Source organism: Pithys albifrons, chromosome 3 (assembly GCF_047495875.1).
Source record: "Pithys albifrons albifrons isolate INPA30051 chromosome 3, PitAlb_v1, whole genome shotgun sequence".
NCBI classification, from domain to species: Eukaryota; Metazoa; Chordata; class Aves; order Passeriformes; family Thamnophilidae; genus Pithys; species Pithys albifrons.
This window is the reverse complement of record NC_092460.1, coordinates 55,475,231-55,501,229: the sequence shown is the minus strand read 5'-3', so window position 1 is coordinate 55,501,229 and position 25,999 is coordinate 55,475,231. Positions and strand designations below refer to the sequence as shown.

Genomic DNA, 25,999 nt, shown 5'->3' with positions numbered 1-25,999 from the left:
ATAAGAAGTTGTCTTAATCTCTCTCTGTAGTCATACTGCTGCAGTATTAAATGATTTCAATGCTCTCAAAGTAATCTAAGGTTTTAGTTTAGGTCATCACACCTTGTGTGCTCTGTACACCTTAAAATGGAAACTAGTCCTCATTTCCATTCTCAAACTCATCATATACTAATTAAGAATTCAGCATAGCCTGTGCAAACTTGTTTAATAAATTCCTACACATAAAATAGAAAACATTTACCAATTCCTCTGATTAAACATGCCTGAGTTAGTATTTAAAAGAAGTACCAGAACCTTCTAAGATTTCTTCATACTTTAGAGCAGTTTTCTGCAATGCTTTATAGATGATAAATTAAGCCAAGGGATCCAAACACTTCTGTGAAACAAATGATGCAACTGTGCTCAGTGCTTCATACAAGAAAAGCTCAATGAACACAGCAAGCTAAATGAGCTATTCTTGGACTATCGTTCTATTATCCATATTGCTCAAGACAGGAGAACAGTTGGCAGACTTAGAGGAGTTAAGGTTGTTGATAATGAGAATCTAAGGAATATTTATGTGACTCGACACCCAGTTAGACACTGTTTTAAAATTTGCATGAAATCAAGATTTAAGAGAGTGCATATGTAAGAGACAGGTAACAACAGGAAACTGAAGCAGACAGACCTGCAGGCAAGCGAGGGAAAATGAGACACTTGTAAAAGCATAAGGGAATAATTAAAAGGCACAGAGCAACACAGAAAGAGATGCATTTGTAGGCATGCCTGTACAATTAATTTAAAATCATTGCTCTCATTACTTTTTCATGTAAGCAAGTGCTACAGTGGAAGGAAACATTAGAAAATAGAATTGCTAGGACAAATACTCAGGTGACTGATGAATCATTCTTACAGTTTGGGCCACCACAGGGATTGGTCTCACCCTTAGGCCTGGGCTGCTGTTACTTTTATCATGCTATCTCTAGAACCTGCCTGAACAGCTGCAGGTGAGCTGATTGAGCTCAGCAGCCCCAAAAAACTGGGAAGGGCAGGGGGAGGAAAGGCAAGGGGGCTGTCTGCATGCTGAGTCCACTCACAGGAACACTGGCCACTTGCCAGAGCTAGGTAAGGAGACAGCTATTTAAGCAGGTCAGGTTGCCCCTGTGCAATGTGTCAGCCATAGCCTGCATCTCCACCTCAAGGTTGCAAAAGGAAAAAAACCCAACAACAACAAAAAAAAAAAAACAAACCAAACTGGTTCCCTGCACCAGAGCTGAAGCTGCACAATGAACCAGACCAGGAAGGTCATCTGGCTGAAGACTTCCCCATTCACTGGATTAGGTTCAGGCGGGTCCATTCTACCTGGCACACAAAGACTGCACTTACACAGTATAGCAAGTACAAACCCTTTTTGCCAGACACATGAAGGCAGTACATCCTCTTTATTATAATTACAGCATTTCATGAGATGTAGCCTCACTCTTGGGCTGACAGCTTTGCCCCCCTCTGCATTTGCCTTTGTGGCTGTACAGAGGTAAGGTAAGCTCATCTTCACACATTCACCCTGCACCCACCAATTGTCACACATAACACAGGAAAAGCAAGGTAGAAGCAGAACAAAGACCACCTCTTTTTGGGAAAAAGCCTATAATGTTACACCAGCTCATCCACAGTGCCAAATTGCCCATAGAGGTGTTATGCAAGATGACCACTTAGAGTATTCACTGAGCCCAAGACAAGGTAGGTGATACCCAAAGGTACACTGTGGACATCAGTGAACATCTTCAACAGCATTGCTACTGACACAACCCTTACAACCTGCACATATTCATATCCATAGAAACTTCCTTCAGATAAAACCCCAAAACACAACAAAATTGAATTTCACAAACATCCTTTCAGTAAATCACTGATAAAATATGCTGGGGGATGAAAAGATCAAACAGCCTTGCCAAAAATGACTTGGAGGTGCTGGTGGATGAGGCTGGACATGACCAGGCAATGTGAACTTGCACTCCAGAAAGCCAATTGTGCTCTGGGCTGCATCAAAAGCAGTGTGGGCAGCAGAGGGAGGGGGATTCTGTGCCTCTGCACCACTCTGGTCCCTGCAGTGCTGCCTGCAGCTCTATGGCCCCCAGCACAGGAGGGACAGTGAACTTCTGGACTGAGTCCAAGAGGCCCACCAAGCTGATTAGAAAACAAGGTGATTAGTAGGATGGAGCACCTCTCCAATGAGGAAAGGCTAAGAAATTTGTGACTGTTCAGCCTGGAGAAAAGAGAGTTCAGGGCACTCCGACTGTAGCCTTCCAGTACCTGAAGGAAGCCTACAAGACGGAGAGAGACTTTCTCCAAGGAGCATGTAGTGACAGGACAAGGGGGAATGCCTTCAAATTGAAAAAGAGTAGGTTTAGATAAGATATTAGAAAGAAATTCTTTACTGTGAGGGTGGTGAGGCACTGGAACAGGTTGCCAAGTGAAGTGGTGGATGTACCATCCCTGGAAGTGTTCAAGGTCAGGCTGGATGGGGATCTGAGCAACCTGGTCTAGCGGAAGGTGTCCCTGTCCACACAGGGGGCTGGAACTAGATGATCTTAAAGGACCCTTCCAACAAAAGTCATTCTATAATTGCCTTTTTTTCTTCTTTGTTGTCAACTGCAGGATTAGATTTTGTTAGAGAGGGGGGGTGTTTTTTCATGCTTGTGGAGATTTTTATTGGATTTGTTTTTTCTAACATTTCAATGAATGTGTGAAAAACATTCTGCAAAAAAATCTTCAGATTAAATCAGTAATGAGTGAAACCATTCGTCAAGTTGACACTTACACTGTTCTGCTAATACTTCAAAGGAAACATATTACCAAAATAAATGGGGCAGTTCTTATACCACAAAGTTAGTGCTACATTATAAAGAGCAACCTCAACTTATTTGTAATTAAATAACCATTAATTAGAGCTAATATGACAAGAGCAGAGGGTTTGGCTTTAGCTTTTTGGAGATTTAGGTTTTTCAGGTTCCCAGTTTAACTTCCTACAAAGGCAAATACTGAGCTTAGTTCAGCCTGGCTTACTATCAAGTTGAACAAAAGTCAGCCAAGTTAAACAAATTTGGTCAGTCTTTTAAAGAAGGCCTGGCAAAGTCAGCAAAATTAATCTAAATATTGATATAGCAAGGCAGTTCTTAGACCATGATTTTCAGGAAGGAATGTGTTTCCTTACAAAATCCACAGCACTGCACTGTAAGATACACAGGACTTGCTCAGAAAACACAAGGCATCTTCCAGTCTCAGAGAACTGGCATTTTAATTAATTTAATTTTTTTGAAAAATACTTTGTTGCTTTTAGATTTTGGTGAGCAATACAGTAATCTCTAGAATTAAAAGCCGCTGACTGAAGGGTAAAAATATGTACAGGTCTGAATACACAAAAGTAAGAATTCAACTAACTGTACCTTTGTAGATTTATCCATGACATTCTACTGATAAAATTCTGTTTTGCAGCAGCTTACCTCATGCCAATAATGTAGAGACACAAGTTTAAAGTGCTAAAAGCAATCTGAAACAGCACTGAGAAAAAAATAAAAGCTTGGCCAGAAAGTAACTCAGGTACAGTTTAGTTTTCCTTGATGGTCACTGTTGCAGCTGCAGCCTGGGTATGACAAAAAAAAAACACCAGAGAGCTGTGCCAGCCAGAGCCTGTGGCTCCCCACCCACCACAGCAGCTTTGACTCCTTCCCAAGGGATGTTAACACCCCAGCAGGTCTGAGAGCTCCATGACCTGCATCACCCAAGATAACTCAGGCCTCAGCAAACGTTTCTATTCAAACTGCTCAAGCCAGGATGGCTCCTGCAGCAGGAAAGACACACACACCCTGTACCAGCTGCAGCACTGCCAGCTGAGATCCACACTCAGTCCTCCAGCAGAACATGTGCAAGTTAGAGCTGAGATGCCCCTCTATTCCTTTTACACAGTCAGGCCCCCTTATTTAAGCAAGGGGTGCTGCTTTTTTCCAGGGCTTTTTGACCCAAACATAAGACACAGCTTCCTTTCTTCTGGGAGACTGTTTTCCTTCACAAATCCATGGGAAACTCCATCAATTTCAACAGCTGCACTTTAATTGCATAATACATTGAGTACACAACAAATTGGAACAAAAAATGGAGTATTAACATAAGGAGCAAACTAATTTTACTATTGTAAATTTTAGATTTCACATCATAGATGAAAGCCAGTTTTCACTGGACTAGCACATTGGCTGTAAGTATTCTGCTAGCTGTACTTCACACATGAACTATTTAACTAAAATATGAGTTTAGTAAGTATTTGCTGAAGTATGAGTTGGGTTTTGCTTGGTTTTGTTTCCCTGGTCACCCATCTGCCCCCTCTGCCCTTCAATAACAGAATACAATCATGAAATAATGAATGCTGAAAGGTACTTCTGGAGGTCATCTGGTCCAACCCCTTTTCCCCCAAATCAGTGTCAGCAGAGTTACACATGTCTAGGGCTTTGTCTTCAGAGGCTGATACTTAGAAAAAAAACAGGTAAGCTTTTTTAAAAAAAAAGCCAAACCCATAAAAACACCAAATAAACAAAAAAACAATCTCCCTCCCTATCCCACAATCCAGCCTGAGATATGGCTATTTTTAAAGATATCAGAACTCCCACAAAACTTGTTCTCTCTAAGAGCACATTTCCCAAGAAAATACAACCAGTGAGAAAACCAGAAGTATTAATGAGAATCAAGAAGAAAACATAAAGCTAGTTAATTTATCTGCTGTGAGCTTCTGTAATAAGCTTCTGTAATAAACATCCTGATCTGTTGTTGCAGAACGCAGCAGACTTAGCAAGTGGTGTCCACCTATTCAGCTGGAGGGGTCTGCAGGAACCACAGAAGCAGCTGAGGACAGTGTACCCCTCCAGGTGACCTCAGTTATGGTCTGCAATGTCTCTGGAGGAGGAACTACAGAAAAAAGCAGTCGAACATTTCATATTCCTTAAGACTTCCCTCAAACAAGTGCCCCTAAGGAAAGGTGTACACCAAGAAATAAGCATTGGAGACAGACGCTCTGATGGGCATCTCGTGCCACAACTGGACACTAATGTAAGGCAGGGGGAAATATTCACAGAATTATTTTCAGGTACACAAAAAGCCATCCAAAATTATGAAGCATAGAAGAAAGTTACCAGATAAATGCTGCTTCAACCAACCAGCACAGAAACTGCGTTTTCCCATCCATCTGATATTTCTATTTTTACCTACATAATGCTGACTCCAAACCCAGGAAGCTGTCCTACAGAAAACTATCTGAATTTTTTGCAATCTTATTTTTCCTTGATAGGTGTGGCTGCAGCTCTTCTTGCTACACCGCTTTCCCAAGTCTACTCTGCTGATATTAGAAGCTTCAGATCAGAGATTTCACAGAAAAATGAACGTCCAACTCGGTTTTTCAAGAACCACGTCCACACACTTGTCTTACAGTAAAAGCAATATCAAGACTCTTTTCTCCCTCCTGTTGCCTAAGTTCACTTGCACAATGCATGCCATCTCCCCTTTTTCCTCCACAACGTGCATCCTGTGGTACACGGTCGTGCTTTTCACACTTAAAGCGATACAAGGCAGCACTGAAAAAATAAATAATCCACAAATCCCGCAGCTTAGACGAAACACCCCATCCAATGAGGTAAAATAAGGAACAGCGACAGGATCATCTGACCCGACAAAAATAATACCGGGTGTTGTGCTGGTCACACCAGCTTAACCCAAATAACCCCAGACGCCGCCTGGGACATACAAGAGGCTCGGACCGGCGGGGCGATGCCGCCGGAAAGAGACAGTGGCCGGGACCGGGGAAGGGCACGGTCCCGCCGGGAATGGCAGTCGGGGAGAGGGCACAAAGGTAGAGGCCACGCCCGGCCCAGCGCCCAGACCCGCCGGGCCCGGCCCTGTCCCTGTCCGTGCGCGGGGGCTCCACGCTCCCCCCCGCACAAGATGGCTGCGGGCCCAGCACGGCCCGAGCAACGCCCGCCACCGTCTCCCGAGCCCGCCGCGCCCGCGGGAAGCGGTGGCTGCACCACCCGGATGCGGGAGACGCAAGCGGTTCCTGTAGGTGAAAGGTCGGGGGGCGCGGGGCCGCCGGGGCCGGGCCGCGCCGCGCCGGGGCCTGGGGCGGGGCGGGTACCGCTCCGCTGTGTGCTCCGCGGGGGCGGCGGCCGGGGCCGTGCGGGCCCGCACCGCTTAGCGTGGCTGCGGCCGCTCCCCGGTGTCCGCCCGCCCGCCGGGGCGCTCTCGGCTGGCGGGCGTATCCAGCTCACCTGGCGGGCCCGCGGCCCCTCCGGCGGGTTTGTTTGGCGGCGGCTCCGGCGGCAGCGGCGGCGGCGGCTCCGCTCCCGGGGGTCAGAGTTCGCGACCCCGCCCCCGCCGCCGCTCCGCCCCTTCCCGCCGCGGGCTCTGCGCCTGCGCCCGGGCGCGCGGCGTGGCGGGCGGGGCTGCGGGAGCGGCGGCACTGACGGCACAGGAGCGGGGCGGGAGCGGCGGCACTGCCGGCACTGGAGCGGGGCGGGAGTGGCGATACTGCCGGGCCCCGCCAGGATCATCCCATCCTGCCGTCTACCCCGCGCTGCGCTGTAACCCCTAACCCACAGCACCCGGCGCCGCATCCGGACGGCTGTTAAACGCCCGCAGGAAAGGTGACTCCTCCACCTCCCTGGGCAACCTAATCCAGTGCCCGACCACCCTACAGTGAAAAATTTTTTTCTAATACATGATCTGGATCTCCCGTTTCAGCTTAAGGCCATTTCCTCTATGTGTGTCACGTCAGGCTCGGTAACAGAGCCCGGCCCAGCTCACCTCAGCCTCCTCTCAGCGAGTCAGAGGGAGCCGTGGGGTCAGCCCTGAGCCAACCCAGTGCCCTCACTGGTCCTCATAAGACATGTTTTCCAGACCCTTGGCCAGCCTTGTCTTCTCTGGACATGCTCCAGCACCTCAATGCCCTTTTTAAGTGAGGAGCCCAAAACTGAACACTATCATGCCCATGGAGTGGGGAGCACGAGTGTCCAAACCCCCACTGCAGTTCTCCACAAGGACGCAGGGATAAGCCAGCTTTGAACACCACAGATGTGCAGCATTTGCTTTTGGCTTTGGGAAGCTTGGTGGGCTCTGCCCCCTGCGGCAGATCCACAGGCAGGATTGGCGGAATGGATTTGAAACACAGAATGTGATGGAAAGGCGCGTGGCCCTCGGTGCAGTCACTGCGGCTCAGCCAGCCCTGCCAGAGAGAGCCGTGCCTCGCACGGATGGCAGCAACAACTCACCTCTCTGAATGCCAGCTGTGCCCAGAACAGCCTTTGGGAAGGCACGGGGGAGCCTGGCTGCTAAGAAGGGCCTGATTGTGTAATGCCAAGGAACTACTTGCTGCGGTTTTGGCTACATCTCAAAATCATTTGGACCAAAGCTGTGTTAGCTAATTACTTAGTTTATGCAAATTATTTTAAATTACCTTGATTTTAAGTAAGAGTTTTATACATCAAATATGTTCCTTTTCCCCCTTTGTCTTCCATCTGTTCAACAAAGTTGGTGTAGCAGTGGTCAGAGATCAGCAGCAACTTCAAGATCATTTAGGCCAGCAGGGCTGTATTTGCAAGTTCACAATCTGAAAATCATTCACACCATTTTATTTTTTACTGAATCAGATGATGTAAAGCATCAGCATCTGAGCAGCAGAGGTAAGAAAACACCCCAAAGAATACAAGCAAATTTATGTATTAACATGAGTATAATCATTCACACTCTTGTCAATTCCTTCAAGCCTTTTGTTCCCACTCCCAGTCCCACAGCTGCACTTGCATCTATTTACCGGAGCTCAGGATCACTAGTTCAGTCAGTTCTTGCAAGCATCGCATTCTGCTTTTTGATCAAACACGTTCCCAAATGCCAAATGCAAATTAACTTGCTGAAGAATTTTTAAATCAGCATGATTAACTTGCTAAGCATTTCCTTTAAGTGTCAAATATTTCAGCACTCTCAATTTGTAGTACTTGTCACTTCCCAAACTAGCATGAGCCACACATCCACTTTCTAAATGACAGAGCTTAGTGCAGTTTCATTTAACAAATGCTACATAATTTGCACCAAAGCTGTTTCAGCCAAGTGTTCTAATATCCTCAATAGAGCAGAAATGTCACTGTAACCAGTAAAGCATGCTTTGATTTTTTTCTCAGCAAGTGACCCAATTCATACTTGATCTGTATTACGAAGGCATGTCCGTGTAGCTGTGTCAGCCAGGATTACAAGAGACACATCCCACCTATCAAAAACATGCAGTGAAGCAAAACCCTTTCTGCTGTTACTGCAAGTTTTCAAAAAACTGCTGTCAAACATATGTCAAGGAAATATAAGGAGGCAGCATAACTAACCTGACAGAAAAATCTCTCCCTCACAGACCCAGCTAAAATACTTAGAGAATCATTTATGTTGGAAAAGACCTCCAAGATAAAGTCCAACTGTTAACCCAGCACCTGCTAAGTCCACCACTAAATCCTGTCCAAAAGTTCACATCTGCACTTCTTTTAAATGGGCAGCCTGTGCCAGTGCTCAACAACCCCTTTAGTTAAGAATATTTCCTAACATCTAAAATTCCCCTGATGCAACTTGAGGCCATTTCATCTTGTCCCGTCCCCTGCTATGTGAGAGAAGCAGCTGCTTCCCATCTGGCTCCAGCCTCCTTTCAGGTGGTTGTAGAGAGGGATAAGGACTCCCCGAGCCGCCTTTTCTCCAGGCTTAAACAACCCCAGGTCCCTCAGATGATTCTCAACAGACTTATGCTCCAGACCCTTCACCAGCTCCATTGGCCTTCTCTGGACAGTCCAGCCCCTCAGTGTCTTGTAGTGAGCGGCCCAGAACTGAGCACAGCACTTGAGGTGCAGCCTCACCAGTGCGGAGTACAGGGGGGCAATCACTGCTCTAGTCCTGCTGCCCACACTATTGCTGACACAGGCCACCTGAGCACTCCTGGTCATGTTCTGCCTGCCCAAAGCCTGCTGTAGCTGCAGCTGCAGTTTGTGCTCATAGACCTGCAAATCACAGTGTTTTACAGCATATGGGCTAGTTCATTCCTGGGCTGCTGAACCTTGGAAGGGCTGTCATGCCCCAGGGCTGGGAGGTGGCTTCACGAGATAAAATCCCACTGCTCAGTGTCCTGCAGGTGGGGCTGCTCAGGGACAATATTTTGGTGGTCAGATTTTGCCTGCAAGCCACATTCCAGCACAGGCCCTGCATCCAGCTATGGAAGGGCTCTATAAACAGCAAACATTGTGAACTTGCCAAGCCATGGGATTTTAGTTTGGTGAGCTGGGGCAGAGGGAACATGAAGTGAACTAGACAGCAAGAAACAGCTAAGGAAAGATATGAGATCTGGAAGATGGAAATAATTTTTTTAGCAGACATTAATTTTGGTAGTGAGAGTGTGTCTCTTCACACTTGCATAGCCAATGTCTTGGCTGATGTAAGCAAGATAATTAACTTAAATCTAATTTTCAGGGGGTCAGATCCAGCAGCGGTGTTACTCTAAGCACACAGCCTACCTTTTCAGGCTGTTTTCTGTTCGTAAGGGCAAAATATAGTGATTTTTAAAGCAAGAGTTATGTGCAGATAATGGGAACAAATTCTGCCATTTGAAAATCACTGAGTACACAAATTACATAAGACCTTAAAATATTTTAAAAAATAAAAACAAGATTCAACTAATGTGAATTTATTTTTACAAAAATTATGAATAACCAAAAGAGTATTTACAGCTTTAAATTGTATTCATTTACAAAATAAAAATTCTATTCTTCCACTTAGACAGTATGATTTAGGCTTGCTTCAAATAAAAGCCTATTTGGATGGTAAATGCAGGGGACAGCAGGTATGGCAAACAAATGCACTGTATGTGTCTTTCCAAACATCTCCTTACACCATGATGTAATATACATAGCTGAGTAATCAAGTTTCCATGCACAAAAAATATTTAGTAAAATGTGTTCCAGAGCTGCTCAGCTATTCTTCCATTTGTTTTTAGTCCTTTGGGCACAAAATACAGTTTTAAGTTAGAAGAGAATTCAGGATCCTAGAACCTGTAATTTATCCATGAATAAAAATGTTAGAACTAATACTCAATGCTAATGTTTGTCTCATATTCTGCTAACCAACCTTTAATGATGAACTACAGATTCTTAGAAGAGGAGGTAGCCAAGTGTCTAAAACCTTCTGGTCTTGTTTCAGTATTTAGTCAAATCAAGAAGTGAATACTTTTAATGGTAATAAATCAAAATGGGAGATGAATTGGAGAAACAAGGCAAGTTTGAAAAGCAACCATCTGAAAATATTATGAAAATGCCTGTGTTGTGGGTTTTTCATATGACACAAAGCACTAATGATGGAGAAAGAGAAAAAGAAATCTTCAAACATGTTTACAAAGACAATTTATTTCACACAGAATTAGCCTGCAATATGTATACCACTGTTTTAAGGCTCCATTCCAATCTATTTCTGTCACCAATTTTTTGATTGATCAACCACTTTTGGAAGAAGTCCTCTGATTTTCACAGAACATTTTAAACTATTTTCTCACTTTGCACCAAATCCTCTAGAGGTAGTTTGATGCCACACATGAGGCAGAACTTGGGCACCTTAGTCAGTATGTTTTGACTTTTATTGCTCTATTTTGCAGCAGGGAAAATGTCAAACCATAAACTGAAATTAAATTAGCTTGCTCCTAGCCAAATCTCTGATTCAGTTGCTGGTTCGTGACTTGCCATCTTCGTTGGTGTGCAGTGCCTTTGAAAATATTAAGCTCTTCCCTTTGATACTATCAACTGGAAGAGCCAACATCACATCTGCATTACATTGGTATCAGTTCAGTTTTGAATACAGTAAAAGCCATGTCAGAAATCACCCTGAAGAGACATGCTAACAAACTTCCTTAGCTTCAGTCAGCAGCTGTTTCTGAAAATTAAGTAAAAGTCCTTTATATATAACATGAGGAAAGTATTCACTTAGTACATTTGTATTATAATAAAAGAGAATAAAGGCTTTGAGAGTTCTATTTAATTTCTGGTGCTATCTCGTCAATCTCTAGCATTCCTGAGGGAAGTCAGATCTACAGCCTTAAATCCGTGACTCATAAGGTACTCTACTGAAATGCTTGAAGTCAATGAAATTACTTGTATAGTTAATATTAAACATTTGACTTCCAAGCCCACTACAGCAGAAGCTCTGGGAAATCAAGCTTTGTCAGAGCTCTGTTAATATCTTAGACCTGACTTTGAGGTATTTGAGGGAATAAGAGAATTTTGGTTTGCATTTTCATTATGGGCCTTTCTGTCATGTTCATCGTAGAACTAACTGTTCTATCATCCATCCTCTTTCCATTGTGAGGCCACAGAATAGCTATTAACATGGATTCAAAGTATTAACTACAAGTTAATGGCTCTTAGCTCTGTTACCACAACCAGCTTGATTCCAAGGACTAACGACAAGTGTTTCATACAGTAACATTAACTGACTACACATGCATCACATTTGATACAATAATGGCTTCCTCTCATGTAGTTTTCATAGTTCTAGTTCCATTGATGCTATTACAGTGTTAAAACATTTTTGAAAGTTAAATAGAATAAATGCACCAGAATCATCAGTAAATATTTCCTAATGAGGTATACTGATGATTTTCTTAAAGAAAAAAACCAATCCTAACACTTAAAACTGAATTGTGTTTTAAAGTGTCAAACAGAACAAATAATATTGTAAACAAAAGGTATTTCAAAGAATGGTATGCATTTTCAATGCTTTCTGCACTAAGAAAGATGTGTTGTCTTAGTATGGCAATTCCAGTTTAAACATAATATTAAAATATATAATAGTTTAAAATTTTGTAAGAAGAGGGTGTATATATTTGTTTAGTGTTCTTTGAACAATACTTTAAACAGTGTTTCATAGTGCATACAAAACTGATTTGAAACAGTTTAGAAACAAGTAAGATATTTTGTCTTTTCTCTGATTATCAAAAATGTATTTTTAATTTGCTTTAAATTACTACTGGAAATGTAAAAGATAATATATCCTCCAATTGCTCAAACATAACTTCAGTGTCTTTGGCATCTGTAGAACTGTAAGAGCTCTAGTGCCTTATCCCTGTAATTGCAAAGTCTGTTTTAAAATATTTTTCCCTTTTCTGTTTTTTTAGCAATTGAACTGTATTTTGCTTTTGTGATACAGAATTTGTTTGGTTTAATGAACTGGTATGCAAGATTTGAACTGCCATTCAAGGAAAGGAGCAGCAATATCATACAACTTCTCATAAAGGAGTCAACAAATATCCACAATCTGTGAAATTCCTATACTGATCTGTTCCTGCTAAATTGCTAAGTGAACATCAGCAGCTCAAGACCTATACACAAATCATGAGGAACTGTACAATTGCAACAGATCTGGTTTGTTTTGCCTTTTTTTTTTTTGTAAAGCATAAAGTTTATGAATCTGTTGACCAACAATCTGCCATTCTGAGGACATGGGCACTTTGGACCTCAATGCAGACCTCACAAATAATTCTGCCCATTAAAGTAAACATTGGAATTTAATAAATAACACATTTTGTATCAACACAGAAATACATACAATTCTTTAAAAAAATATTACTTTACACTAAAAATGCAACAACTCCTAATCCTGACAAATATACAATTTTGTGTAGGTTGAGATGGCAGGATTCTGTTTCACTGAACAGCTGTTGTCTGTTTTACCACCATCCTCGGATATTTTCCTTTAAACTTGCAGATACGATGCTGACACTGCTATAATACAGTGCCTTCTTGAAAAGCTTCTATCCACCTATGAGAAAATTAAACACTGTTAGGAAGTTGCCAAGAAAAGAATAAATCTCAGTGCTGTCACTAGCTACAGATAGTTTCATTACCAGTTGGTCTGTGAGTGCAAGTGCCAGAAATCTATTCAGTGATTCCAAACATACAAACCTTGCTGGAGACATATCAGGTATCCTGTACAAGGCCATATGATAGAAACTTTTTTGTGGACCTCTCCCATACAGAAGTTACATGCACGAATAGGTGAAGCTGGGAAACCAAACACTCAAAAAGCAGGACATGCCAAGGTTCTGCATACCTTAAAAACCCCCCAATACTTCCTTATTTCACTGCAAACATGATCTGGGGTGAATCAGGACACTACTTGAGGTAGCCATCTGCATAACCCACACCCTCTGCCTTTGCAGCAGGTACATGGGCATTAGCCATGACTAGTGGGGTTGAGGGAGGAGATCACAGTGCACATGTAAAGTTGGGAGATGGAAGGTGGGGCAAGGGCAAGGCCCAAACAGGGATCCAAAGTGTCTCAAACTGGAAACTCGAAGTTAATATTCACCTACTTTTACTCACTATAGCTGTGGTTTCTGTTCCTACTTGATTAGGAGGGTAATAAACATCCTCAGCTTCTCAAGGATGCAAAATGTAAAGTTCCTGAGGCACTCTGATGCTACACGGAGAAACCCAGTAAAATATGAAATAATTCTGTCTTCTGAGTGAGGGTTGAACTCTGTGTAGGTAAATTTAAGGGGCTCACATAATGATAATTTTTTTCCTAAGTGAAAATCCTGCAGGACTGAATGAGACAAAGACTGTAATTATCTTTATAATGAAAATTCAAGCCTGCCTTAGTATTCACAGGGTATCTAAACATTAGTCAAAGATGTTGGCTTTTCCTTGCCCTGAGCATTCCATTTTGTAACTGTGTGCATGTTCTTTGAATTCAAGCTTTTGGTATGAACATATTAGGCATGCATAAGTGCTCATGCCTCTCTGCACAAACAATTCAAACATCTACCCCCTACCCCCTACTTTTTAGGGCTCACTGTAATTTCCACTGCTATGTATACATTAAAAACAACTGAAGTGGAATATGATTACAAAAAAAAATCCATAAACAGCTTAAGCATTGAACATAGCACTGGACTTTTAAAATCTCACTGAAAAATAAGCATCTGTTAAAATTTATTACTGCACTTACACAAATGCATCAGATATTTCTTTGGCCCTACCAGGAGAAAATAGTGTCCACCGATACAAACATGCCAATGGCATGTTCTTGGTTTTTCCTTTTAATGCTGTCAAAGCAGCATTTATGCTTAAGGTTCAGCATAAATCTCCTAAGGATACTAAATACTCGTAGAAAGCTTGAGATTCGAAGTACTCAATGTTATTCCTAGCCTCAGTGAAATAGTTTGTTCAATTTCAAGCTTTTCTACTCATGAGAAAAGCCATTGTCTGAACAGAAAAACAAAGCTAGTGAATGCCTTAGGGATTTTTAGTTTATTTTATATAGTACAAATAGGGACACAGGGGAAACAAGAAAATAGTATATTAATTAACAAGGGAACATTTGTGTGCATCTGCACAAAATACTCCCAAATACCAAATAAAGACTTCCAGATCTTTTTATGTAGAGAAGTGTCATTAAGCACATTCTCAGTTTTTCAGTATTTTCAGTTGTCCTGGATACTTTGTTTTTTAGAATGTCTATTTGCAGAAAACTATACCTGGAGGCACTGAATGCTCAATTATTGATAATGGACTAATTAGTGCATCAAATGTATTTATTAATATAAAATTCACTTGGCAAAACTGCAGTGAAACAAGTCAGATAAGACAGGCATATAGGAAAGATAACTTACATGTATTCCTTTTCTAGACTAGTTTCTAGTCTGTAAAATTCGTGTAACAAATGTTTTCTACCGATTAATGACTGCGCCTCTAGGTTATTTTATAGAAAACATACACCACACATACATTGATAAATGACTCCAAACTCCGACACATCAACAGGACTTGAAATGAAACAGTTTGTATGAATGTTCTTTGAATTCAAGCTTTTGTCCTGAATGTATTATCTCATTTGCATCTGCACATACACTTCAAACTTTGGTCCTGCACTTTTTAGTGTTTGCTTTATTTTTCACTGCGATATATTCATTAAAAATCGATAACATTAACAGATGAAAATAAAAAAGGAACATATCAGTTAAATCTTAAAACACATTTTCTGGATTTCTCTGAAAGTAACATTCAATTTTCACTTGAGCAGACTGGGGGCAGAGGAACAGGTTAGGAAAAAGAAAGATCTCTTATTTTATCTTTTACTTTCCCATTCTCCTACATTCAGTCCTTTGCAGAGGAAAGTCTGCTTCCTTCATTTCAGAAGCCCTAATGAAACCAGACCCTTGTGTTAGGTAATCTAACACTTTCATTTACATACTAAATAATATGGGGCAGTTAAATGCCTCCCTGACATCCGATCCCGTCAGATCTCGGAAGCTAAGCAGGGTCAGCCCCGGATTAGAACTTGGATGGGAGACCTTCTGGGAAACGCCGGGTGCTGTAGGTTCTAGTCCTGAGGACTTCACTGTCATTGTCCAAGCTCGCTCGGCTGTGGCAGATGAACCTCAGGACTGAAACGGTGGGGCCAGTTCTGCGCACGCTGAGCCTCACCTAAAATCCACTGCACAGGCTGGAAGGGCACACCCACGTGGGGACAGCCCTTCCCAAATCTTCGTTCGCGAAGCTGAGCCACACACATATAATATGGATCTTCTGTATATATGTTTAATATGTGAACATGAACATTTACCATTTCTGAATTTTCTAGAAATATGTAAAAGAAATGAATTCAAATAGTTTCTTACTTTTGAGCTGAATGGGGGTCATCTGCTTTGAATATGTAAAATAAAGTGTTTTTGTGCAGTAAATGGAACACTCTGGATTCTGAGTTTTCATCTTTTACTTCACTGACAGTGAATCCAAGTAAAGGCTGACTCTCTAATGCTGCCACATCCTATTTAACAGGGGAAAAAGAAAACAAGACAAAATTAGAGTATGCAAGACATACTAAGGCACACATTTAGACTTTATTCATATACCATACCATTGCAACAGACTATACAACAAACAAGTTGTTATAAATAGACATGCACAAAATGCCGCTTTTTATCTTCTCCATGCAAGAATCAGGGAACAGGAAATAACAAAACCTTGTAGACTTCAACATTGCTGATCCTCTTTTCATTTCCCCAGTAACATCTACCTTGTCTTTCACTGTATAGTCTCATCATTCTGCTTGGTAAGGACTTCTTGTAACAAAAGATCAGTACCAGCACCTGGCAGCAGAGCAAAGGTTCATCATGCCCAGTGCTCTTTCCAACAACCTTAAGAGCGAAGGGGGATGCCATTAACTGCACTGAGTATGCTAAAAGGAGGAGCTATGGATGCAACCTTAGATGCTCAAGCACTGGAGTCAAGTTCCAAAGATTTTCAGTAGTTAAGCTTATTTCACTTTCTGTTGCTGAAAATTAAAAGGATAGGGGAAAAAACAGTTGTTGAATGTTCACAAATGGTTGGTTAGGAAACAGCACAAGAGAAGCTGTACCTTTTTACTTTCTCTTTATTTAGTTTCAAAATCTGGCTAAAAATGAAACCTTTCCCCTTCCTCATTCATCTCAATTACTTACTTTTTTCTTTTTCATACTCTTGTCTTTTTATTAATGAATACAATACACAGCATTTTTTGAAGAGAAAAAACTAAGTATTTTCACCCAGTGCAAATTCCAAAACAGTGTTTTGTAATTACGCAAGGTCCTGCAGTGCTTATGGATAGAAGGAAAAAATAGCTAAAGAAATGAAAGAATGTACATAAACACTGACAAATCAGGTGAAGACTTTGGTAATTGCCTCTACAATGAAACAGGAGTGTCTGGTGAAAACAGCATTTCTTGATATTGGAAAAGAGTCAAGTCAGGCTGAGCAATCTGTTTTACTGTCTCAGGTCTTTGTATCACTTATAGGTGAGTTCTTTTACCACTGATCTTTTTATCACTTGGAACTAATGTTAAGTAGCTTAAGTGAGGTTTTCTGGCTGACCAACATTGAACCTTCCCTTAAGACTCTATCAACAATGTCTCCTGCAATGGCTCATCAAGAGGAAAAATAAGGACAGATATTCCTCAGTTTAAAGAAAATAGGAGTTAATTTTGTGATTGAGCTGCAAACTGAAGCTACTCTGCAAGGTTGATATCTCAGAGGAAGCCAAATCAAAGAAAATTTAAGGTGACTGTCACAGACTAATATGTTTCTTTACCTCTTCCAAAGTCTCCTTTGCAACTATCAGAAGAGACACAATGCTCTCAAATAATTTTCTAACCAATGTAAAAGTAATTTTTTCTATATAATTATTTAAGCTATTTTTAGAACTCCTTTGTTTGTTTGAAATTTTTTTCGTATTACTAATACGAAAAGTGGAAATAATATCACAGGTTTTGGACATAATTCAGCAGTTGTAAAAATAAAGGTTGGCAGGAACAACCCAGGAATAAATCTGAACACAAACCAGGAAATAACTACAGTGGGGGTGGCATGGGAGTGAAGAAGGATAATTCCAGGATAGGTTGGGCGTTCCATTTTGATAGAAAGTGAATTAGCAATACCTTCAAACAGATGCTTTGGATAATTTGCTCTTGAAAGCTAGTAGTAAATTGTAACATATAATACAAAATTAGCCCAAGATTTTCTGGTGCTACAATCCATCCATATATGTTACAAAACATTCTAAGATGCAATAAGACTATATCCTCAGCACATGCTGGGATGTGCAGAGCTTTTATATATATGTGTGTGTGTATATGTATATGTACACACACATATATATTGGTTAGAGATTATTCCACACTGCAATCAGACTACACATTCTAAATAAAAAAGCAAAGGTCATTAGCCAAGATGCATTTCTTTTTTTCTACTGTAACACTGTATATCAAATAACTCCAGGCTGAAGACAAGAGTTTGAGGGCAAGTAAAGTGATTTAGTTTACTCATTTTCCAAGCACTCAAAATACCTTATGGAACTGCAGAACAAGATACTTCAAGATGTTTTTATAATGTTGACTTTGCCACTAGCACTGAGATGTATCCAAACAGACCTCCCAGTTTTCAACTGACTCAGAATACACCTACAACTGAGAAATGGTATAGAGAGGTACTCAAACTAGGTCTGAAATCAGAAACAGCATAGCTATATCAATGTATTATGGCATCAAGCTCACTGGGCCTTTTCAAAATACTGCATCCCAATCAGATCTAATACTGTAAGGTGATCTAATTTTACAGCTTGTTTCTAGATCATAAACTACTTTGTTACAAAGATAGTATTATCACTGGGTATTTTATTTCTAATATGTAGTCTCTTACCTCACTAGCAGCATATGTGTATAGCACCTTATTTTTTATAACAAACCACAGGTGTTTCCAAGGTTTCTTACTGCCCTTAGATCTGTGTAGGTAGCCACTCATTGTGGAGTCTTCTGTATTTGCTGATACCTGAAGAGGAAAATCAAACTTAATCAACTTGTAGTCTTACGGTTTGTTTTCACAGTATAGCTTTTTTTTTTTTAAACACATTTCCAGAGCCCTGCCTGTTAAAGACTCAAATTCTTATCTAGTCTCAGATTAATGTTGCTAACTAATAGATGGCTGAAAGAAAAATTATTTTTTCTACTACCATCTCTCTGGTCTGGAATAGAAGTTGCCACTGTCACTAAGGGTTTGAACTTAAACTGGATGCAACAGGACAAGAGAGGGCTGAAACACTGAGGACCATGTACAGTTGGAGAACATGCATTCCTGTATAAGAAGAATCAGAATCACAGAGTAGTTTGGGTTTGGAAGGACCTTAAAGATCATCTAGTTCCAACACCCTCACCATGGGCAAGGAACACCTTCCACTAGACCAGGTTGCTAAAAGCCTCATCCAGTCTGGTCTCAAACACTTCCAGGGATGGAGATTCCACAGCATTTCTGGGTAACCTGCTCCAGTTCCTCACCTCTATAGTAAAGAATTTCTTCCTAATATCTAATCTAAATCCGCACCCCTTCACTTTAAGGAGAGTCCCTCTTGTCCTGTCACTACATGCCCTTGTGAAAAGTCCCTCTCCAGCCTTCTTGTAGGCTCCCCTTCAGGTACTCGAAGGCTGCTATGAGATCTCCCCAGAGATCTTTTCAGGCTGAACAGCCCCAACTCTCTCAACCTGCCCTATTAGGAGAGGTGTTCCAGCCCCCTGATCAACTTGGTGGACATCTTCTGGACTCGTTTAAACAGGTCCATGTCCTTTTATTATGCTGGCGACCCCAGGGCTGGATGCAGGACTCTGGGTAGGGTCTCACAAGAGCAGAGTAGAGAGGCAGAATCCCTTCCCTTGACCTGCTGCCCACACTGCTTTTGATGCAGTCCAGGGCACAATTTGCCTTCTGGGCTGTGAGTGCATGTTGCCGATTATGCTGAGCTTTTCATCCACAAACTTTCCCAGGTGTAGCCTTGATCCATTCTCCACTCAACCTGTATTTGTGCTTGGAATTTCCCTGACCCATGTACTGGACCTTGCGCTTGAACCTGTTGAATTTCATGAGGTTCACACAGGGCCACCTCTCAGGCCGGTCCAGATCCCTCTGAATGGTACTCCTTCCCTCCAGCGTGGCAGCCGTGCCATGGCTTGGTGTCATCTCAGACTTGCCAAGAAAAATCACTTCCCATTCCCAAGACCACCAGTATATATAGGTAGGAAGGGTTTGGTTCTGCCTTTCCTAATCATAAGCCAAGAGCTAAGTTGGTGGAGGAGTCTTCTCACTGGCTGTTGGTGCAGAGGTAACCACAACTCATGGAAACACAGGGAAGCAAGAAAGAATTTACACTTTTGACTGTCTCTCTTATTCACAGTCTCACGGGTGTTTAGGCAGTTTACACACTGCTTCATAGTTCACGTCTCTGCCTATTTAAAACTAAGGTCCAAACCACAGTTACAGACACATTTTGACTTTTGATTCTAGAGAAGATGGTTAAAATATGGAATCTTTTGTCATTGTTAATATTGATAATATCAAGAAGGCATTACTTTTGACCAACAAAGCACTTACTTCTTTGAGGGCTGCAGGAATTTTTTTCTGCTTTCTTCCAGAGGGAATACTATGTAATACCGTAGACAAGGCACTTGATGGAGATTTATGGTTGACTGGGGATCCACTCTTAGGAGTGCACTGGTTATCTAAAACACATGGGATGAATATATTGCTTTCATATCACACATCACTAAACACAGGCAATTGATTCTTGGACTTTTCTTCTTAAGAACAGCTGGCATTTTTATTCAGATTACAGTGTTTCAGTAGTAACATCTGATCGCATTAAATTCAGCACTGAATTAACTGTTCAGTGTTATCATCAACACCATGAGTTAGAATTCACCAAATCACAATCAGACAATAAAAAAACACACAAGAAGTTTAAAACTAAACAGATTGATCTTGTTTGTTTTCAAAGTCCTTTTTCTTGATGTTGAACTACCTTTGTTCATAAACAGGGTGAAAATTAAGTCTTAAAAATCACACTGAAGTTTTACAGCTGTCCTCTGCAGTTCAGTCTGTATTTTACCTCTGTTCCCCAACTCTGAACAGTCCTTCAGTTCTCTACATCTGTTAACTTCTCAGCTTTTTTCAATATGGATAGCTTAGGGCTGCTCTTCCAGCATCACAACATCACATACACACATTTCTCAACATCTCCAGAGCATGTGCTGTCTTTTCTCCACTGCCACAGGCAGTTCTTTCGTCTCTCCTGGAAGACTTCTGCAACACTTCACTTCTTTAAAACCCCTTTTTCTAGCAACAGCCACCACTACTTTACAGCCCAACCTGGAACAAGTAGTTTCGGTAACATACTTCTAGAGTTGTCCCTTAACTCGGTGAGGCTCTGACATAATGAGCAGAGCAGGAGAGCAGCAGAACTGCATCTGCTCTGAAGCCCTTTTCCCAGCTAAAGGCACCTGCCATTGCTTGTAGCACAGCAACCTCTAGTGCTCAGCACAGACACCTGCAGGTGGTTCAGACAACTGCCTTCCCCATCAGTGCAGGCTCCCACTGCCACTTCAAGGGTTATGGATACTGCTTTCCACAGCCCCATGAGAAATGGCACCCCCAGCATGCTGGGATCCATAGATTTATTATTTCACTGAGGCATCACAGTTTTCTTGATACCCTGGAGAGCTTGTGTCGAACTGCAATGTCTGCCAGAGGGAGGGGCAGCAAACTCTCTCAGTCTCTGCTTACATCTCATTTGTGTATTTTATACTAAAGTATTTGGGCATAATTCAGAGCAAGTCTTGTGAGGTGGAGCTGGTTTCCCACCTCACTGGAAGTGTCTCCATTGATTTTATATTTGTTTTCGCATAATGATATGAAGCTTCTTCAAAGAGACCTATTTGAGTTTTCTCAGGATGAGCGAGGACACTGATCCTGGCCCTCCTCTCTGAGCAAATGTTGTTACCACCAGGCTATCTAACCCTTGTTTTCCACATTCTTTGAAAGCATTTCAATGAAAACTGCTCTAGCTGTGGGTTATATTGAAATCCATGTTGCCAGTGTTCAGTAGGTAATGGATAGGAATTTGCCTTCAGAACTAAGGTACAGATATGCCAAATTCTTGAATTCCAGATGAGCGAAGGCTTGAGGGTGAAGATACTCAGCTTCAGTAAAATGAAGGCCTATGTTTTTACAGAGTCCCAGAGCTCAGCTATCTGATCAGCCTAGCTCTCAAAAATGAAGTTCACAAGCATACAAGTTACAGACAGAAAAAGTACACATGAACCCAACGGGAGGTCATTATAAGGTCCATGCAAGGACTGTAATATACACTTATTCCTTGTGACTAATGAAAAATAACCTAACAGTAGTTATCTCAAAGGGAAAGCAGCAGAAGCTAAGTGCCATTACCATAGAGTAAATGCATACATGAGCCAATGTATTGCAAATTAATTTCCCAGCTTGCTCCACAGAAGCTTGTTTGGCATCTTAGGATCAGATGCCCATTGTTTTTCAGGCACAAGCAGAATTAAGCACTTGAACCCAGCAGTAAAGATAAGGCACAGACATATGTTAATAAGGGCCACAAAAATAAGACAGAGTTTGTGAAGATTTTCTTTACCTTGTTTTTGTAGCTCCCTGAAGCAATGATCACATACTCTTGCTGGCTGGTTTTTCATATAGTCTAAGCCATGTTTATTTGATGAACAAGCTTGACAGACAATCTGGAAGCAAATGAAAGCATAGTTGTGGATGATGCACACCTGTAAATCACCAAATACTCAAAAGATGCTCACTTCAGCACTGTTAAGCCCATAACACAACCTGAAATAGGCACTATTTGACAGTAAAAATGGTTTAAGATCTTGGATTTTTCCTGTGTCTTTATGTTCAATGTGCTGCCCTTTCCTTTTCGACAGATAAAAGTTTAAATATAAAAAAATCACTGAATTACACAGATCAATAAGCCAACATTAACAACCCATGAAAACCAGAATAACCCTACCATGTTACTGAACTGTTTAAATAAAATTAAGAAATTCTTATAGTTAAGAAATAACTACAAAGTAATTGTTCTCTTGATGATTTCTCAACTGCATTGAATTCTAATTCTGTATTCTAACTTGATTAAAACAATAAAAAGAAAAGTTTATTAGATGTACCTTTAATAAGTGTTAAATATACAAAAAGCTTGGTACTGACTTAAAACCAAAAATCAATATTTATCTGATGAAAATTAATGAGAAAGACATTTCCTTGTTTCAGCTAGCGTTCATTTGTATTATGTAATTGCAAAAGCAACCATAAATAGCACTCCAGAATGCAAAATAAAAAACATGTAACGGGTTGAGGGTTGACTGGTCTGTTGTAACACTCACACTAAAAAAACCCAAACCCAAAACCTAAACCACCAACCCCAACCTGTGGTTTCTAATGCACATAATTGTGACATAGTACAGTGGTCGCTTAAAAAATGTTTTTGTGTGATCAGGCTCCTTTTGTATTTGTCACACAAGGAACTTGAAGGACTAACAGAAAAGGTAATCACAGAATCACCCAACCTTTCCACATGCCCTGCAGTGATGCCTTCTCCATGTCAATGTGAATTCACTTGTACAGATCATACACATAGTGGCTCTAGTATCAGGGATCCAGATTGGAGCCTTTGATCCCAGTGGACTATCTTCTTCCTGTTTTTCTGAATCTGCCTGAGAGAATATAAGCAGAATACCTTTACATTCAGTGATGAGAAATAACATTAGTATTTATGAGAGATTATAGGAAAATGCCAATGATTTTTGAAAGCCTTCTCTGATAAATTGCCATGGTCTTAAATGTTATCCACCATTTCATCAATGACCATTATAATGCAAGCCTAAGAATAGGACTGCATTTAATTAGCTCACAAAGACTCTGTGACTTTCACACTTTACCAGCCTACTTGTATCAATTGCTGCTTTATTTTAAAATCTTTTCATTTCATATTCCTGTTCACAAGACTACAAAGAGCAGTGCAAAAGCTGGTTTGGTTTTTTTCAGAAGAAAATAATTTTAAATTTATGAAATAAATAACATTATAAAATAGTACTCTGTTCTATCATCTGTTCACTTATCAATTACCATCCTGTTCTATTATTCATCATGGGATGCCTCTTGTTTCTCTAAACACCTGTAAGCTAACTTTATATTCAAAAAGGGAACAAACCAACAATAATGGTATGTTATACCTCTTCAAGACTTTTGCTCGGATTAAATGTGATTCTCTTTTTAGTATATTCTTCAATTGACTTGGAGATAGCTTCTAACCACTCATCTCTTTCTGTAGCAGAACTGTTGGAGTAAAAATACCACCAAAATGTTTCATTATTATTCACATTTAAAACTAAGAAGCAAGCATTGAATACAATTTCATTAGCTTTATTACACATTGACATAACTCTTGCAATTTCAAGTTTATAGACCATCCCCAGCTCCTACTAAAACTGGCATTATTTTTTAAGTCTGCATGATGTTAGTTATTTGTGTAGATTAATACTAAAAAAGATTTCTGTGTCTTTTGGTATAATGTGGATACCCTCCTTCCCTTTTCTCCTTTCAAAACACCCTGTGATTATTTGAAGGCTTGTCTCTCATTGCATCCCCCTTCTCTCTGGACCCTTGAATAGGCTGAATGATACTGGTGTATATGGTGCTCCCAGAACAAAGGTGTGGGCCTTCCTTCTTGAAGGCAATCTGAAATTGCAACAAATATTTTTCTCCCCACCTTCTTCTGTCTCAGAGTGCAGTCTGTTATACCCAACTCTGTGAAACCCCAAGCTTCTGTGAGAAAAAACCACACTGACTGTTCTCCTGACTGCTCCTACCTACCAGGTCATGCTGCTTTCAAGTAATTCTTTTTTTCCAAAATTTTCCATTGGATGAGCTAACTTAAAGAGATGAACAGATGAGCTTACTCTCTTTATCCCACAGCTGGTGGATCACTAATCAAGTGCAGGGAAAACATTAGGCTAAAGTGGCACAGTACCAGGAGCGCAAGCAGCAGAGAGAACGCAGAGTGCCCAGCACAGCAGGAACCTGCAGCTGTACTGGATTGTAGCCATTAATAATGCCAAAGCACCTCCTCTGGCCATGGGCACTATTTTTATAAATCCATGTTGTTCCTGCTCAAAGGCCAGCCTACTATCCTTTCCCTCAGCCACTAGGTCTTATTTTCCCCCTTGTGCCAGAACACACACAGTTATGCAGTGGGCTAGGCTGGGAAGCAAATCCCTATTAAAGCAAGCCATCAACCTGCCCTTCCTCTGGATCAATCTGCCCACTGGGTGTATCACACAGCTGAACAACTACTCGTGCCAGCACCACAGAGAAGGCTCTGGGGAGGGAGTTTTGCAACAGAGGAACAGCTGGACCGCTTGTTTAAGATCCCATGCCAGCTTAAAAAAGGGCTTCTAAAATTCAAACAAAAAGTAAAGGAAGAGGAAAGCAATGACTTTCACAAATCAGGTACCTAACACCAATTATTAATGGTTTTGTAGGTGAGTTTGGAAGCTTTCATCATCTTTTAACCTCTAAGGAAAATACTTTGAACTGGGGTTTTGAAGTGGATGAAAGCAAGGACTATACAGAAGCAGAGAGGATAAATCTAGCAAGGTAAACACACGGGAAGTCTGTGAGGCATGAGCAAGTAAAAAACATATCTAGCACATATGCAACAACAAAATCAGAACAAAAGAAGAGGAAATAAGATACAAACAAGAGCAAAGCAATGCATTATTGTCTGTCCCAATATCTCATGCCCTGAGTGGAACATTTTGTTCAGTTTATTTACCTTTACTTCCTCATCCGGAAAGAACAACTGGTCTGCATTAACTATGTCATATTCAAAACTCTAATAAACTCCTTTGGCTTTTGCAAAATCTGGTTACATTTAATTAGATTCCTGTAACTGTATTAAATAATTAAACTTAAAGTTGGCACAGTTTTTGGAGATTAAGCATCCCCTGATCATGTGGAGATTGCTATATATGGATCAGCTAACACCCTAATATTTCACTAGGAAGCTTGTGCTTGGTAGGTTTGCTAGTGCTAGCCTTTAGGATTGTTTACAATCCTTCACAACTTAAGAGCAGGGGTGGTGCCACTGACAACTGAGTTGATGTAAGGGTTTGCTGCAGCAAAACAGACAGTTCCTTCTGCTGTCACTCCCAGCCCTGCCCCACAGCTGCCCAGCCCCACTTCTTCCCCTGCTGCAGGTCCAGCATTTATGGTATCCTCCCAAAAATTATTTTGCTTACTTACTAAAGGGTTTCCTTAGGGTTTTTAAACATTATTATTATTATTATTATTATTATTATTATTATTATTATTATTATTATTATTATTATTATTATTATTTATTTATTTGTTTGTTTGTTTATTTAATATTTAGCATAACAGTAGAAAGCTTTAAATGGACTGCAGAGAGTCCCAGGAATCGGTACTACTGGCAAATGTGTGTGCTAAGGGCACACATCAGAGCTGCTCAGTGGCCCCAGGAGGGCTCATAGAAGTGTCTCCCTCCTGTTTTCAGGATCAGAGCC

At 41.0% G+C, this 25,999-nt stretch overlaps 2 protein-coding genes across 5 annotated transcripts in view; both read right to left on the bottom strand.

Annotated features, from left to right (window-relative positions):
* Positions 1-6,373, bottom strand: part of NR2C1 (nuclear receptor subfamily 2 group C member 1) — a 47,009-nt gene extending 40,636 nt beyond the window's left edge. For 3 of the 4 annotated variants that reach the window (XM_071552068.1, XM_071552071.1, XM_071552072.1), the window contains exon 1: positions 6,288-6,373. The gene's annotated coding sequence lies outside the window, so the exon portion shown is untranslated. The remainder of the gene's footprint in view (positions 1-6,287) is intronic. The other variant, XM_071552070.1, reaches the window with a different exon arrangement.
* A 4,050-nt stretch (positions 6,374-10,423) lies between these two features.
* The window catches only part of FGD6 (FYVE, RhoGEF and PH domain containing 6), a 71,299-nt gene continuing 55,723 nt past the window's right edge, over positions 10,424-25,999 (bottom strand). The window contains exons 15-21 of the mRNA XM_071552067.1: positions 23,648-23,750; positions 22,982-23,128; positions 22,042-22,144; positions 19,980-20,107; positions 18,261-18,389; positions 15,707-15,855; positions 10,424-12,843 (exon numbers count right to left, since the gene is read on the bottom strand). Coding sequence (XP_071408168.1) covers positions 12,807-12,843; positions 15,707-15,855; positions 18,261-18,389; positions 19,980-20,107; positions 22,042-22,144; positions 22,982-23,128; positions 23,648-23,750 — 796 coding nt within the window. The 3' untranslated portion in view covers positions 10,424-12,806. The remainder of the gene's footprint in view (positions 12,844-15,706; positions 15,856-18,260; positions 18,390-19,979; positions 20,108-22,041; positions 22,145-22,981; positions 23,129-23,647; positions 23,751-25,999) is intronic.